Source organism: Bidens hawaiensis, unplaced genomic scaffold, assembly GCF_021521415.1.
Source record: "Bidens hawaiensis isolate Kalapana, Puna unplaced genomic scaffold, B.hawaiensis_p1.1 tig00031433_1, whole genome shotgun sequence".
Taxonomy (NCBI): Eukaryota; Viridiplantae; Streptophyta; class Magnoliopsida; order Asterales; family Asteraceae; genus Bidens; species Bidens hawaiensis.
The window spans coordinates 228,266-245,092 of NW_027495288.1; the positions used below are offsets into that span (position 1 = coordinate 228,266).

Below are 16,827 nucleotides of genomic sequence, written 5' to 3' on the forward strand. Positions count from 1 at the left end.
ATCGATAAACGAAACCTTTTTCGTTTATTGAGTTTTAAACGTACTAGGGCCTAAATATCAATATGTTAGCCTCTATAACATATATATAACTCGTATATGACCCCTCAGTATGTATACGGGTCATAATTAGTATCGGTCGGTTACTCGTTTAAGCCCTACGAATTAACCGATTTATCGTTTACTTGTTACGTAAAGAATATAGTATACCTCGTTTTGTCATGAATGTCACATCACACCAGCATTAAAGTTGCATCGTTTGAAGCGATTTACGGCAGGAAGTGCCGTTCGCCTGTCTGTTGGGCATAAGTTGGTGAAAAACAGATCACTGGTCCCGAGATCATCCAAGAGATGACTGATAAGATATTCCAAATTAGGGATCGTATAAAGGCGGCAAGAGGTAGACAGAAAAGTTATGTCGATAATAGACATAAGCCTTTAGAGTCCAATGTTGGTGATAAAGTTCTCCTTAAGGTTTCACCTTGGAAAGGTGTTGCTGGGTTTAGTAAGCGGGGGAAACTCAATCCTAGGTTCATTGGACCATTCGAAATTTTGGCAAGAATTGGTCCCGCTATTTACAAACTCAAGTTATTACTTTAGCTATACGAGCGTAAACACAAAATTTATATAAACAATGCTAGTTATAATTAAAGGGTGTATCAACTAAACTAGTTAACATACTTACATAATAATAACAAAACAAAATTTAATTTTCCCCATGTGATGCATGCCATAACTGATGGCATGAACATATGCTGCTACAAACTTCAAAATTTTCATTAGATGGTAATAAAAATAAAAGAATCTTATTTATTATTGACCAAATGTAATACCCCATTTAACTATTATACAAGAATGAGAATTGAATAATTCAAGTAATAAAAAGCAACATTAAAATTTACTCCCTTTCACTACCCAAAATCCCACCCGTGAACCCCTGTTGCATCTAAAAAATGTCACACACACTCACATTAATTATGAAAACTACAATAATAAAAAGACTTAATAAAATTTTGACCAAGAGACTTTACTACTAATATCCTTACTCAAAAATAATAGGAGCAAAGTCTTGTACATGAAAAGAAAGAGGAAACCCATTCTAACTTTAGTTCTCACCCAACCCCAACTGTCCATTTCCTTTTCATCTCTTTATCTTATTTTTAACACACACACCCTCATTAGATACTTGTATACTATATGTATAAGGTAATGGCTATAAAATAAAATCTTGGGTTAAAAGTAACACACATAACACCCAACAAACATCACAAACCTTAAACTCTTTCTTTTTCCACTTACATTACTCTCGGCCATCTACCAAACCTTTCACCTTTCTGTTTGATTTTTCACCAATATACACACATACACTAACTTCTATAAATCAAGATTCCCTAATAAAATGCCATGGCAGAATCAAGTCCAAAGAAGGGTTGTTAATCTTAAGGAGGAACCAAGGAGTAGGAAGGATTTACAAGAGCTAGAAGTTGGTTTGGAGTGCTCAAGATTATTTTATTTTCCCACTAGAAATCTCCACCTAGCTTGTCTAGTTGTATGAACACTATTCTAACCCTATTATTACACTATAAATCTAGTTTAGGCTATTCTTTGTCCATCCAAGTAAAAACAACAAAACAAAACTAATAATGTAGCAAGGTGACTAAATTGGTTAAACTAGCATTAGGTGAATACGAACATAACGACACAACAATAAAATCTAATATGTTGTCACTTAAAATATAATTGTAAGTTATGGACCTTGTAATGTGCAACCAGTAAATATAAGACATAAACCTTAAGATGGCCAAAAGATATATTTAACATATACTTAGTGGACTAAAAACACATAAATTGAGTTATGTTGAACAAAAGATTTTATAGACACAATAAATAATATTGTGGTTAAACTTAAACTAATGAGTTACTTGAAAAGAATAAATGTAACATCATAAAATTTATAATAATGAATAAAAGAATTATGTTCGTTTATTGTGTGTTAATATTTAATTAAGATCAAATATAATGAGGAGTATGGACTTGGAATAAAATATGGATTATAGGGATGGGTATGGGCCTTAGGTCCATTGGCTTAAGAGAGTATAAATACTCACTTAAACCTCCCTAAAACCCTAAAATCCTCCTTCTATCTTTCATAAATCTCTACACACTCAAAACACACACATACACTCTCTTACTTACGGCCGCGAGCAAGAAAGAAAGATCCGAAACCAAACGAGCAAAGATTCTTGTTAGATCTTCGATATTTAAGCAAGATACAAGATTTAAGTTCATAACCAAGCTAACCGTGACCTAACGAACACATAAAGGTACGTTCTTGATCTTTAAAGGTTATGTTCTTATAAATGTTTTGCCATGAAACTCAAACCTAGAGTAGATTGGGTCAAGATGAATCATAAAGTTGCAAACTTGACAATTAAAAGAAACCTAATGAACCCATGGTTATGTACGGCTCGTTTAGAGAAACCCTAGATCTAGTTTTGAACGTTTTGGAGCATAAAGGTCCAAGCTTTATGGTCACTTGGGTCAAGTCCTATCCGGAAATGGTCATGGGAATGTTTGCGGGGTAAGATAATATAATAATAAGGGTTTAAGGGTGGAAACATAAAATTATTATGGATTTAATGACTAACCCGTAGTCCACAGCCCGTCCGAAAACCATCAGCTCACTCGATTACAATTTCGGACTCGATTACATGTAAAATTCGATTACATTTCGGGACTGGATTACACGCTAGACTCAATTAAAATTTGGAACTAGATTACAATGGATAAACTCGGTTACAACAATTCGTTCGAATACATTGACGTATTCGATTGCATCATCAAATTCGATTACAGTAGAAGGACACGAATACAACCTTAAATTAGCATACATTGTGGCAGATCGACTACAATGTTGAATTCGATTACAAGCTAAAATTTGAATACATGTATGTTCGACTACAAGTAAAACTCGATTATATTTTAAGAATTTGATTACAATACCCATGTTGGAATACATGGACGTAACCCGTATACGACGGTGACTCGATTACAATGGGATAACTTGAATACCTTAAGCCATCAGATTGCGATAAGTCACTTGATACATTCCCTTGTGTATAACCGACTAATCGAATACATTCCAAACTCGATATAACTTGTAGACTCGAATACAATGAGTATTCGGTTACATTGTATGCCTTCGCTTACCATACCCTCAATCGAATACAATGTATAAATTAGATTACCATCATGGATTCAATTACAATGTGATCACTAGAATACAAATGCATCTAAAGCAAATGTATTCTAATACCATTCAAATACCTTAGTATTGAGGATATAATTATAATCTATGTAAATTGTAATCGAAAACAAAACCATTAGATTTGACCAGACTTAGCCATTTTTAGCTAAAATATGAATAAAATAAATAGAACATATATTGATACATATAAAAGAATCCATAAAAAAAGATGAGGATACTTTGTTCGCATTTGATCTTCTCGTTCCCAAGTGAACTCAGTGCCACGTTTGGATTCCCAACGAACCTTTACCAAAGGTATATGGCTATATTTAGTTTCGTTGTCTTTGCAATCCATGATTTCCATCGGTTTCTCGACAAGGTGCATAGTTTCGTCGATGTGCACCTCGTCGAGTGGTATGTGGAGATTTCCCTCAGCAAGACATTTCTTCAGATTTGAAACATGAAACGTCGGATGGGTGTTAGAAAGCTCTTGAGGAAGTTCCAGTGTGTAAGCAACACTACGAACACGTGCAAGAATTTTGAAAGGTCCAACGAAACGAGGAGATAGTTTGCCCTACTTGCCAAAACGAACAACACCTTTCCAAAGGGATACCTTGAGAAGGACACGGTCACCAACATTAAACTCAAGGGGTCGTCGTCGGTTGTCAGCATAACTCTTTTGACGGCTACGAGCGGTCAAGAGGTTTTGTAGGATTTGAGCAATTAAATCAGTGGTTTCTTGAACAAGTTCTGGACCGGTGATTTGGGTTTCACCAGTTTCGTTCCAACAGATAGGTGATCGACATTTATGACCATAGAGTGCTTGGAACGGAGCCATACCGATACTCGAATGAAAACTATTATTGTACGAGAACTCAATCAAGTGAAGATTAGAATCCCAGTTTCCACCGAAATCCATGACACATGACCTAAGCATTTCTTCAAGCGTTTGAATCGTTCGCTCGGATTGCCCTTTGATTTGAGGATGATAGGCCGTGCTAAGATCCAATCGAGTTCCCAACGCGTTTTGAAGCGATGACCAGAAATGAGAAGTAAAACGACTATCACGATCGGAAATGATACACAAAGGTATACCATGAAGACAAACAATATGATGAACATAAATCTGAGCGAGTTGATCAACCAAAAACTATTCGTTGATCGAGATGAAATGGGCGGACTAGTCAGACGGTCAACTATAACCCAAATACCGTCATGACGGTTTCGAGTAGTCGGGATTTTGAACACAAAATCCATAGAGATATCCTCCCATTTCCAAACATGGATGTGTGGTTGAACGAGCAAACCAGATGGTCGTTGGTGCTCGGCCTTAACTTTAGCGCAAGTAAGGCATTTTCCCACATACAACGCGATGTCTTTCTTCATACGGGCCACCAAAATATGGTCCGTAGATCAAAATACATCTTATCCGTACCGGGATGAATGGAATATCGAGACTTATGAGCTTCGTCCATGATGAATGTGCGAAGATCGTCCCGATTAGGAACCCACAATCGATTGAGGTAATACAACAAACCATCGCGCTTAGTTTCAAGTTGATTCTCGACACCACATGGCATTTCATCGTACATACTTCCCTCGGTGACAGACACATGTTGGGATTCAAAGATACGAAGTTGGAGATCGGTTTGAACGGTCACAGAATGAAGCAGAATTGATTTCACATGGGTCTTTCGACTAAGGGCGTCGGCTACAACATTCGCTTTAACAGGATGATAACGAATTTCGCGGTCGTAGTCGCTATGTAGTTCAGCCCATTGTCGTTGCCGCATGTTTAGGTCTTTTTGGTCGAAAATATGTTGAAGACTCTTGTAGTCGGTGAATACCACGCACTTAGTGACATACAGATAATGTCTCCAAATTTTCAACGCGAATAAAATGACATCAAGTTCGATATCGTGCGTTGTATAATTCTTTTCATTGACCTTAAGTTGTCGTGAAGCGTATGCGAAAACTTTACCTAATTGCATAAGGACACAACCGATACCTTTATTGGAAGCATCACAATAGACACCACATGGCATTTCATCGTACATACTTCCCTCGGTGACAGACACATGTTGGGATTCAAAGATACGAAGTTGGAGATCGGTTTGAACGGTCACAGAATTAAGCAGAATTGATTTCACATGGGTCTTTCGACTAAGGGCGTCGGCTACAACATTCACCTTAACAGGATGATAACGAATTTCGCAGTCGTAGTCGCTAAGTAGTTCAGCCCATCGTCGTTGCCGCATGTTTAGGTCTTTTTGGTCGAAAATATGTTGAAGACTCTTGTAGTCGGTGAATACCACGCACTTAGTGCCATACAGATAATGTCTCCAAATTTTCAACGCGAATACAACGACACCGAGTTCGATATCGTGCGTTGTATAATTCTTTTCATTGACCTTAAGTTGTCGTGAAGCGTATGCGAAAAATTTACCTAATTGCATAAGGACACAACCGATACCTTTATTGGAAGCATCACAATAGACACCACATGGCATTTCATCGTACATACTTCCCTCGGTGACAGACACATGTTGGGATTCAAAGATACGAAGTTGGAGATCGGTTTGAACGGTCACAGAATTAAGCAGAATTGATTTCACATGGGTCTTTCGACTAAGGGCGTCGGCTACAACATTCACCTTAACAGGATGATAACGAATTTCGCAGTCGTAGTCGCTAAGTAGTTCAGCCCATCGTCGTTGCCGCATGTTTAGGTCTTTTTGGTCGAAAATATGTTGAAGACTCTTGTAGTCGGTGAATACCACGCACTTAGTGCCATACAGATAATGTCTCCAAATTTTCAACGCGAATACAACGACACCGAGTTCGATATCGTGCGTTGTATAATTCTTTTCATTGACCTTAAGTTGTCGTGAAGCGTATGTGATAACTTTACCTCATTGAATAAGGAAACAACCGAGACCTTTATTGGAAGCATCACAATAGACAACAAAATCCTCATTGCCCTCGGGGAGTGCAAGGATCGATGCATCGCAAAGCATGCTCTTAAGAGTATGAAAGGCTTCATCCTGCTTTGGCCCCCATACATAAGGTTTATCCTTATGAGTTAGTGAGGTTAGGGGCAAAGCGATCTTGGAAAAATTAAGAATGAAGCAACAATAATAACCCGCAAGACTAAGAAACGAACAAACTTTGGTAGGAGTGGTTGGAGTTTTCAATTTCTTGACGGCTTCCATTTTGGCTGGGTTAACGTGGATACCCTTTTCGTTTACTATATGCCCTAAGAACGGAATTTCCTTCAACCAGAATTTGCACTTTGAGAACCTAGATTAGAATTGTTCCTTCCTTAAGAGATAAGGACGGAATGATGATGTTTCTTATTCTCGGCTTTGGACTTGGAATAAATAAGAATGTCGTCAACAAAAACAGTTACGAATTTATCTAAGTAAGGTTTGCATATGCGGTTGATAAGATCCATAAACACCGTGGGTGAATTGGTTAGCCCGAAAGGCATAACCATAAATTCGTAATGCCCATAACGAGTACGAAAAGCAGTTTTGGGTATGCCATTTTCATGCACACGTAGTTGATGATAACCCGAATGAAGATCAATCTTTGAGAAGCATGAAGCTCCTCGGAGTTGATCAAAAAGTTCGTGGATGCAAGGAAAAGGATAACGATTCTTGATTGTGAGCTTGTTGAGCTCGCGGTAATCGACGCACATACGGAAGGATCTATATAAGCACGGGTATGCCCCAAGGAGATGAACTAGGACGAATGAACCCTTTGTTCGAAAGTTATTGGAGTTGATTAGACACCTCTTGCATCTTAGAGGGAGCAAGACGATAGGGAGCCCTAGCAATCGGGGTTGCACCCGGCACGAGATCGATTCGAAATTCAACTTCACGAGTAGGAGGAAGACTAGAAACATCATCGGGAAACACTTCAGGATACTCGCGAACAACAGGAATGTCTTTAATTTTTCGTTCCTTCTTTTTCACCACATGGGCTACAATGCTACATACTTCTTGCCTAAGTACGTTTGGGCTTGAAAACAAGTGATAAGATTAAGACTCGAGGAAGAAGGCTTTTGTCACACCTCGACCAAAGGCAGCGGAACACGCCGGGGTGCAACCGATTGCCCAAAACACAAGACACTATTAAAGCGACATTATTTAATCAACATATTTTATTTTATAACATCAATAAACAACACATCTTTGTAAACATATATATTGTTCGTTTTGCTAATATCCTAATAGTCTTGGTAACGTTTTTCGTCAAGTCCTCAAGTCAATAAAAGTCAAACCTGTAACAATGCATAAAATAATATTTGTCAGCACGTATGTTGGTGAGAAATTTCATAATTTGAGTATATATAATATGAGCGAAATCCAAAAACGTATACCAGGCTATGAATAAAAGCATCAATCGTGGTATACAAAACATATGTAATGAGGATCCTTTCTAATCGGTAACAACCGACATACTCGGATAATGAGGCCCTATTCTACTAGCACAAGGCTAAGTAGTTAGGGGAGCGTATGATATACTTAATGATGCTCAACAACAACATAAAAATATATACTCGTGCACGTAAAACATATGAGGCATATAGCACACAAAAGAGCAAGTATTCTAAATATCATACACCCTAAAGTTTGTGGTTTGAGAAAAGTGTATAATAAATCATTCTTGTTTTGAATAAGTGTGCATGTTACCCCGAAACATAAAAGGGAAAACGGGGGATGAAATGTACTCACCTCGATTGACGAATCGAGAAATAATAAATGATCGAAATATAGAAAGCTTGCGGACGAAAGAAACAAATCCAACTTGAAAGCTAGAAGAAAACGAATAAATAATATATTAATGAACTTGAACTTTAGTTGAAATTACATTTGAAACATTGAACGAGAAGATTCGATTGTTACTCGGGTTACCGGTTAAATTGTTATTGATTAGGGACTCGTACTTAATTGGTAATTTAAAGTAAAATAATATTATTTTATTGAGCTTTTAAATAACTAACCCAATATTGAATAGAAACAAGACAGGTTTAAATCAATAGTTCGGTTTTATAAATATGAATTGATAATAAAGTTTATAATAATATTATTAATGATAATGATAGTAATGATGATTATAATTCTAAAAAGATATGTTATATATATATATATAAGATAAAGATGATAATAATAACAATAATTATTATTAATATTTCTAATATAGTATAATACTAATAATAATAGTTAAAAAATAAAGATCTTAGTATTAATTAAAATTTTGTTGATAAAAATAATAATAATAAAAAATAATATTGATAGTAAATAATGATATCATACATGATGTTGGTTCGATCTCTAAGCTAGTTCACAAAATAAATATAATAATATTATTACAAATAATTAATGATAAAAATATGATTCTAATGGATAATAATATGATTGTTAATGATAATAATAACAACTTTAATATTTATAATAATAATGATAATAATAATATTATTAATAAAAAATAAATATAATAGTAAGTTATACGTAATAATACTAATAATAATTTTTATATATTGATATTAATACTAGTAGTAACAATAAATTTGTTAAGTATAAAAATAATATCAAAACCGGTCTAGGATGAGACACAAACCCGTGTCCTTTAGTTTAACAAATTATGTACAAACCAACCGAAACCAAAATAACAATTGTTAATTAAACCCATAAGAAAAAATTATATATCCATTACCCGGGTGTTTATCCTTTCCCCAATTCAAACCAACTTCATACCCGTCCAACCCGTATCAAAGAATATAACCGATACACAATCCAATTATTAATAATTTAAATATGAAAATCAATATATGTAAACTAATAATACCAAAGCCTAAATTTATTTACCGAGGGATAACGAACGGTGTTAGTGAGCGACACGAGATCCTACAAGAAATCCGACAACGACAGTGGTTCACAGCGGTGGCTGCGCGGCTGTGAGTGGTGGCGGAACAGTAGCAAAAATGGCACAGCAGCAGCAACAAATAGGGCGGCAGCAGCAAGCAGCGCACAACAGCAGCAGCTGGAGGCGGTGGTGGCGCTCTGATGGCAGCGGCGGGAAATAGAGGCAGAGAGAAAGAGAGAGAAAGAGACGGAGGGGGAGAGAATGTGGCGGAGAGAAGGAGAGAGATGAGTGAGAGAGATGGAGGGGAGAGAGAGACGGAGAGGGAGAGCAGAGAGAGATACGGTGAGGCGATACACCGGTGGCCGGTTTACCGGCCATGGAAAAAACGAGTAGAGAGGGGAGGGGGTTTCTATGGTGGTGTGCTCGCTAGAAAAATGAGGGATTTGGGTGTGGGGTTACCAGAGAATGGGAAAGGAAGTGGGGGAGTGGCTGGAGGTGCGCCGGAGTCGGAAAACGGTGCCGGAAAAAGGTCGCCGGAAAAATGGCTAAGAAGGGGGGTGGTGGCTGGTATAATGGTTTAGGTTTAGGGTTTGTTTGTTTATTTATATTACATATTTACACAACACCCCCTCTTAGTTTCAATCAAAGTTTAAAAGGAGTTTAAAAGTTCTAAAGTTTATAACAACTTTACGAAAATTAGTTTGAACCCCTTATGTTTTTCTTAACGACACTATAATATGACAAAACATCGATTTATTGATGGTCGAGGTATATAATAATATTATATAATAATTAAATAAGGTTCTAAAAATATTGAGTCGGGTTTACAATATGAAAGTTTACAAAACGAATATAAATCGAGACTCAAATTTGACGGATGTCACAGTATCCCCAACTTTTGGAAATTTCGTCCCGAAATTAAAATAAATTTAAAGAAAAAGTAATTATTAAAGAATATTGTTTTCAGTAAGATAATTGCATGAACAATTTTTAAGTAAAAGAATAATGTCAAATCCTTGCATGACTAGAAAAACGGTACAAATGAGAAAACATAAAAAAGGCACTTATATATTGGATGTACCAGCGGCGTATCCACCATGACCTTATCGTGATTTCGCATTTTATCGTTTTTCTGCCATCATCCTCGTGTCTGAGTTATCGTACACAACCGTACTTATTATGGCTTCCATACGAGGATTTCGATAATTAAGTGTGAACCCATAACTATTTTGATCATCGTATGGTCCACATGGTTCGTCTCATTGTGTGGTTTAAAGGACATATTTATTTTCAAATCTTTAATTAATAAATGTGTAAATAAATTTGTTGAATTTTACCAATATTGATAAAATAGTACTAGCGATTGAAAATTTCGGGATTGACTTTTTAATAAGTAGGAAAATGGGACACATAAATGAAACAATTTAAAAGCTTAAAGTATAACCAAGGCGAAACTAACTTTTTTGGTTTAAATAAGTAAAGACGTTTCATTAAATAAAATTCAGGGTAAACAATTATCAAATGTCATCAATGCAAAAAGAATAAAAAAATCCTTGAGCTCCATGGTTGTACGTCGGGACACTAAAATTTAGTATAAAATTCGATGAGTGAAAAATGAGAAAAAATCCAATAAGTGAAACGAGGATCCAAAGAGTGAAAATGAGAAACCCGAAAGGTGAGTACATAAGGTAGGTGTAAACTACGTTACAATTAATAATAGCATTGTACGATGAGTTTCACACGTGAACAAACTTGAGGTTATGAGTAATTGAGAATTCGATTGCCTGAAATCACGAGAATGAGGTGAGTTTCTTTGGAGTGACGCATACGTGTATCAATATAAATAAAATAATATTCGATTAACAACCAAAACAATCGATGAAATGTGATAAAACGTGAATACGACTACTATTGTGAAACCATTTATATAATCGTCCTCATAATAACGGTTTCCAATAGCGCCAAAACTTGCGGACAACCACACATAGGCCGCTTAATAGATTAGATGACATGATGCAGAATAATACATATAATTCGTGTTTACATAAACTCTCAAATTATAAATAACATGGTCATGAAAATATCGTTTAAAAGATAAACAAAATTTGTAACGAAATTGAGGCTTTGAAAGTATTACACAAATTGTTATAGAATAACTTGAATTCGGTCATGAATAATCGAAACACAAAATGAAATCTCATGTGCATAATATTGTCATCGAAACATCTCATCAAATGAAAAGAAAAATCGCAATAATCATGAGACTTGAATAAATGTCGAAATATGTAAATTGCGTAGCGTATAATAGAATAAAATTCGAAATGAGGTCTTAAGTAAGGCCGTTTTATTGTTTCAAAGAAAATGTATATAATAACAAGGCATCGCGGTAACGGGTAGCTAGAGAAGCATTTTGATCATTATCAAATGTAAATCTTGTAAGCCAAATTGTTAAAGGAATTGTATACGTAAAGCCATTGTGATGAAAAATATTTATGAAATGATGCTTGCGGTAATAAGAGGTAATAGTTCGCGTAAATCGTTATTGAACAAAATTCATGTCACAATATGAAACATATAGTATTTATAAATGCGTCCCAAAAGTTTCGTAAAGCCATGGTCATTGAGTTTATGCAAAATGATGAAAGTTAAAATTTTTTACTAAATAAATCCCGCATTCAACATTCAAGATGAAACCTCGTATTTATAAAGTCTTTATGAGATTTATCACCTTGGATGGCAATATTTATACTCTTGAAAACGTGTATATATTTGTTCAATAGTTTTTGAAGACAAATCCTTATAATAAAATTTTGTTGTCATGACAATATTTATTTTCTACAAAGATGATTTATAAACTATGAGCAAAATACGTAAATCATTAACCTTGAAGAGTTTATAATTTAAAAGTGATTATTTGAACATATGAGGTTGTTATAAATACTCTAGTTGTGTGTGTATATATATATATATATATATATATAAATTTAGGGAAAAACGAAGCTTGAATGTGTAGGGAGGGGTTTCAGGCTTCGTACGGTGAATGGTTTGGAAATTTAATAGTAAGTGGGAGTGTTTAGGTCAGCCTGGGTAGTTGAGTTTTCTTGAGTTGAATCGATGGGGTTTGTTGAGTCTAGGTCTTTTGAGTGGGTTAGGCTTGGATGATTTGTGTGAGTAGTGGTTGGGCTAACAGGTGAGGTTTGGCTTATTTGAACTCGAGTTAAGTTGATGGGTTGGATAATTTTGATCTTTTCTAGTTTGGGTTGAGATTTGGTTTATACATGTATTTCGTAAGGAGTGTTTGGGTTGTTAATTTGATATCAAACTCTATGGTTGGACGTGAACGGTGTGGCGATATGGTTTGTGACTCGACATAGTATTGGTCGAAGGGTTTTGAGTCATAGTTGGGTAACTTTGGTTTGTATATGTTCAAAGTATTCGTGAGTGTGTTTGTCGGACTCTTTGAAGTATTAGGGTAGTGTGTTTGATAGGTTTTCGTGGCGTAGAAGTGTCGGTAGTTAGGGCCTTTCGTTGGGTTGATTTTTTTTTTGTATATCTTGGACTTGCATGGGAATTGGGTAGGTGAGGATTTGGTTCAAGGTGGTAGTTTGAGATGTGATACGGGTGTTTTGGAAACTTGTGGTTGCGTTTGGGGAGATTTTTTTGACTAATAATAAGTATTAAATTGAAAATATCATAATTTATAAATAATGTTTGAAACATCCATGAAAGTTTTGATAATTAAAATTACAAGTGAATATATATATATATATATATATATATATATATATATAAATATATATATATATATATATTATATAAATAAAATTTTGAGATCTGAGCGTGTGAATCACACATTTTTTTTTTTAAGGATCAAATTAAAACTTTGCTTATGAGGAATTTAAAATAAGTGAATTGAATGTTAAAATTTGTTATGAGGTCTCAATATTGAATGATGAATGTCGTTTTGGGAATATAAAGTTGCGAAATGAAAAATTATTCTTTTTACCAAGTTCGTTACTTAATATCGTGTAACGAAAATATCATGGTAAGTTAAAATGACCTGCATTGTAAATCGATAAATCATAAGTAACGATTTTTGATTTTTAAAGTAAAAAAATATCTATGAACTTTTGCATAGTTTCAAGAAACTTACAAGCTATAAGTTTGTAAATTTTTTTGAAAAGTCAAGGCACAACTAATATAAGAATTTCAAAACGAGAAAAAAATTCGTAAGATGCAAATTTTATTCATGAAAATTTATAATAAGTCAAGGATTGCATGGTGATAGTTGTTATGAAAATAAATTTGGGTATCGAATTTTATTTTATTTTATTTTTTACCACGTGTATTATATAATGAAGTACAATTAAATTTGTCGTGAGAAGTTTAAATAATTAAAATTTTTAAATGATCGTTCAAAATAATGGAATAGTTATAAAAATAAAATTTTATAAAATTTTGTACAAGGCCTTTAAAGACAATTTAAAGTTTATACAATAGGAAATATACTTGAAAAGTTGAGGTGAAATTTATTATAAAACCTTCTTAATATGATTATATATGTATATATATATATATGTATATATATATATATATTTAACTTATATCAAAGAGATCATAATGAACGAAATTTGTAATAAAAATCATAATGAAATCAAAATGAGAAAATTGGTGTATAACTTTACCATATAAAATCGAGATATAAAAGAATAATTAACAATATAAGAGAAGATAACATTTATAAATGAAGACTTGAGATAAGAATTTATAACAAAATAAAGGGAAAACGGTTTAAATTCTTGAAATGTAATAATAATGTTTTTAGATTTTAAGGCGGAAAAATCATGCATGAACCACCATGACTTGATATTCCGACACTAAAACCCTTTATTACAAAAAAAATACCATATTAGGGTCTAAACATGTGCACGTACCACCGCGTTCTTTTCACGTTTTCGACTCAAATAACGATTGTAACAAAAATAATAAGTCGGAATACAGCGTCATGTCAAAAAACTAGTTCACGTACCACCGCAGATCTATTGTTTTGACACCGAAAATTAGGATGGCGAGCGGAACGCTCGCATTCGACTACTTAAAGTGGTAATCTCATATGAGACAATCAATAAGGAGATTTGAAACAACGGGATCCAAGTTAAGCTCGTGATCCATAAAACACAATAAAAACTAATGTTTTTGTGTTTTAAGGTAAGGATACCTTGGAGTACTATGAAAGTGTGTGCGTGTATATTTATGATTTGATAAAATAAATAAGTATATAAATAAACAAGTGTATTGAACAATCAAGTAGGGTAAACACGTATAGGCAACACGTATAAGGACCCTAAAGTAAAGACTATACTAGATCGTTACGTCTAACCACCTATCCTATAGTCATGTGGCTCTGATACCAATCTGTCACACCCCGACCAAAGGCGGCGGAACATGCCGGGGTGCAACCGATTGCCCAAAACACAAGACACTATTAAAGCGACATTATTTAATCAACTCATTTTATTTTATAAAATCAATAAACAACACATCTTGTTCATACAAACAAATTTAATACGAGTAAAAATATATATTGTTCGTTTTACTAATATCCTAATAGTCTTGGTAACGTTTTTCGTCAAGTCCTCAAGTCAATAAAAGTCAAACCTGTAACAATGCATAAAATAATATTTGTCAACACGTATGTTGGTGAGCAATTTCATAGTTTGAGTACATATAATATGAGCGAAATCCACAAACGTATATGAGACTATAAATAAAAGCATTAATCGTGGTAGATAAAACATATGTAATGAGGATCCTTTCTAATCGGTAACAAACGACATACTCGGATAATGAGGCCCTATTCTACTAGCACAAGGCTAAGTAGTTAGGGGAGCATATGATCATACTTGATGAGGCTCAACATCAACATAAAAATAAACACTCGTGCACGTAAAGCATATGAGGCATATAACACACAACAGAGCAAGTATTCTAAGTATCATACACCCTGAAGTTTGTGGTTTGAGAAAAGTGTATATTAAATCATTCTTGTTTTGAATAAGTATGCATGTTATCCCCAAACCATAAAAGGGAAAACGGGGGATGAAATGCACTCACCTCGATTGACGAATCGAGAAATAATAAATGATCGAAATATAGAAACCTTGCGGACGAACGAACGAATCCGAATTGAAAGCTAAAAGAAAACGAATAAATAATATATTAATGAACTTAAACTTTAGTTGAAACTACATTTGAAACATTGAACGAGAAGATTCGATTGTTACTCGGGTTACCGGTTAATTTGTTATTGATTAGGGACTCGTACTTAATTGGTAATTTAAAGTAAAATAATATTATTTTATTGGGCTTTTAAACAACTAACCAAATATTGAATAGAAACAAGACGAGTTAAAATCAAGAGTTCAGTTTTATAAAAATGAATTGATAATATAGTCTACAATAATATTATTAATGATAATGATAGTAATGATAATAATAATTATAAAAAGATATGTTATATATATATATATATATATATAAGATAAAGATGATAATAATAATAACAATAATTATTATTAACAATACTAATATCTAATAATACTAATAATAATAGTTAAAGAATAAAGATCTTAGTATTAATTCAAATGTTGTTGATAAAAATAATAATAATAATAAATAATATTGATAGTAAATAATGATACCATACACGATGTTGGTTCGATCTCTAAACGAGTTCACAAAATAAATATAATAATATTATTGCTAATAATTAATGATAAAATATGATTCTTATGGATAATAATAATATGATCTTTAATGATAATAATAAGAACTTTAATATTTATAATAATAATGATAATAATAATATTATTAATATCAAATAAATATAATAGCAAGTTATACGTAATAATACTAATAATAATTTTTATATATTGATATTAACACTAGTAGTAACAATAAATTTGTTAAGTATAAAATAATATCAAAACCGGTCTAGGATGAGACACAAACCCGTGACCTCTAGTTTAACAACTTATGTACAAACCAACCGAAACAAAAATAACAATTGTTAATTAAACATAAGAAAAATTTATATATCCATTACCCGGGTGTTATCCTTTCCCCAATCCAAACCAACTTCATACCCGTCCAACCCGTATCAAAGAATATAACCGATACACAATCCAATTATTAACAATTTAAATCTGAAAATCAATATATGAAAACTAATAATACTAAAGCCTAAATTTATTTACCGAGGGATAACGAACGGCGCTAGTGAGCGACACGAGATCCGATAAGAAATCCGACAACGACATGTTGGGTCAAGTAATTGACCTAAGGGGAGATTGTTGAGTCAAAGATTTGACCTAAATGAAGTACATGGAAGATTGGAATCTTCTCAACCTCCTCTGAATTTGCTAAGTAATGGATCCGAGCACACCTCTCCGAGCAAGCTTTTACTTAGCCGAGTACGATATTTTGCTTACCGGGCAAGGTTTACTTCAAGTAGTCTTCTTAAGTGGATATCCGAGCAGGGTTTGCAAATTAGTGCATTGCCGAGTAAGGTACACTAATTTATGTAAATCCGGGCAAGGTTCACTTTATCAAGCAAGTCTGTTCTTCAGAGCCAAGTATATTACTCTTCCGAGTAAGGTTTGGTTAACCAAGTCCAAGAAGCCAAGTGATTGGAAGACCGGGCAAGGTATTCA

General features: G+C 33.9%; 1 protein-coding gene across 1 annotated transcript in view; it reads right to left on the minus strand.

Annotated features, from left to right (window-relative positions):
- The window catches only part of LOC143582072 (phenylacetaldehyde reductase-like), a 69,592-nt gene extending 59,883 nt beyond the window's left edge, over positions 1-9,709 (minus strand). Inside the window, exon 1 of the mRNA XM_077064717.1 lies at positions 9,699-9,709. Within this exon, the coding sequence (XP_076920832.1) occupies position 9,699 (1 nt within the window). The 5' untranslated portion in view covers positions 9,700-9,709. The remainder of the gene's footprint in view (positions 1-9,698) is intronic.
- Positions 9,710-16,827: the final 7,118 nt, after the last annotated feature.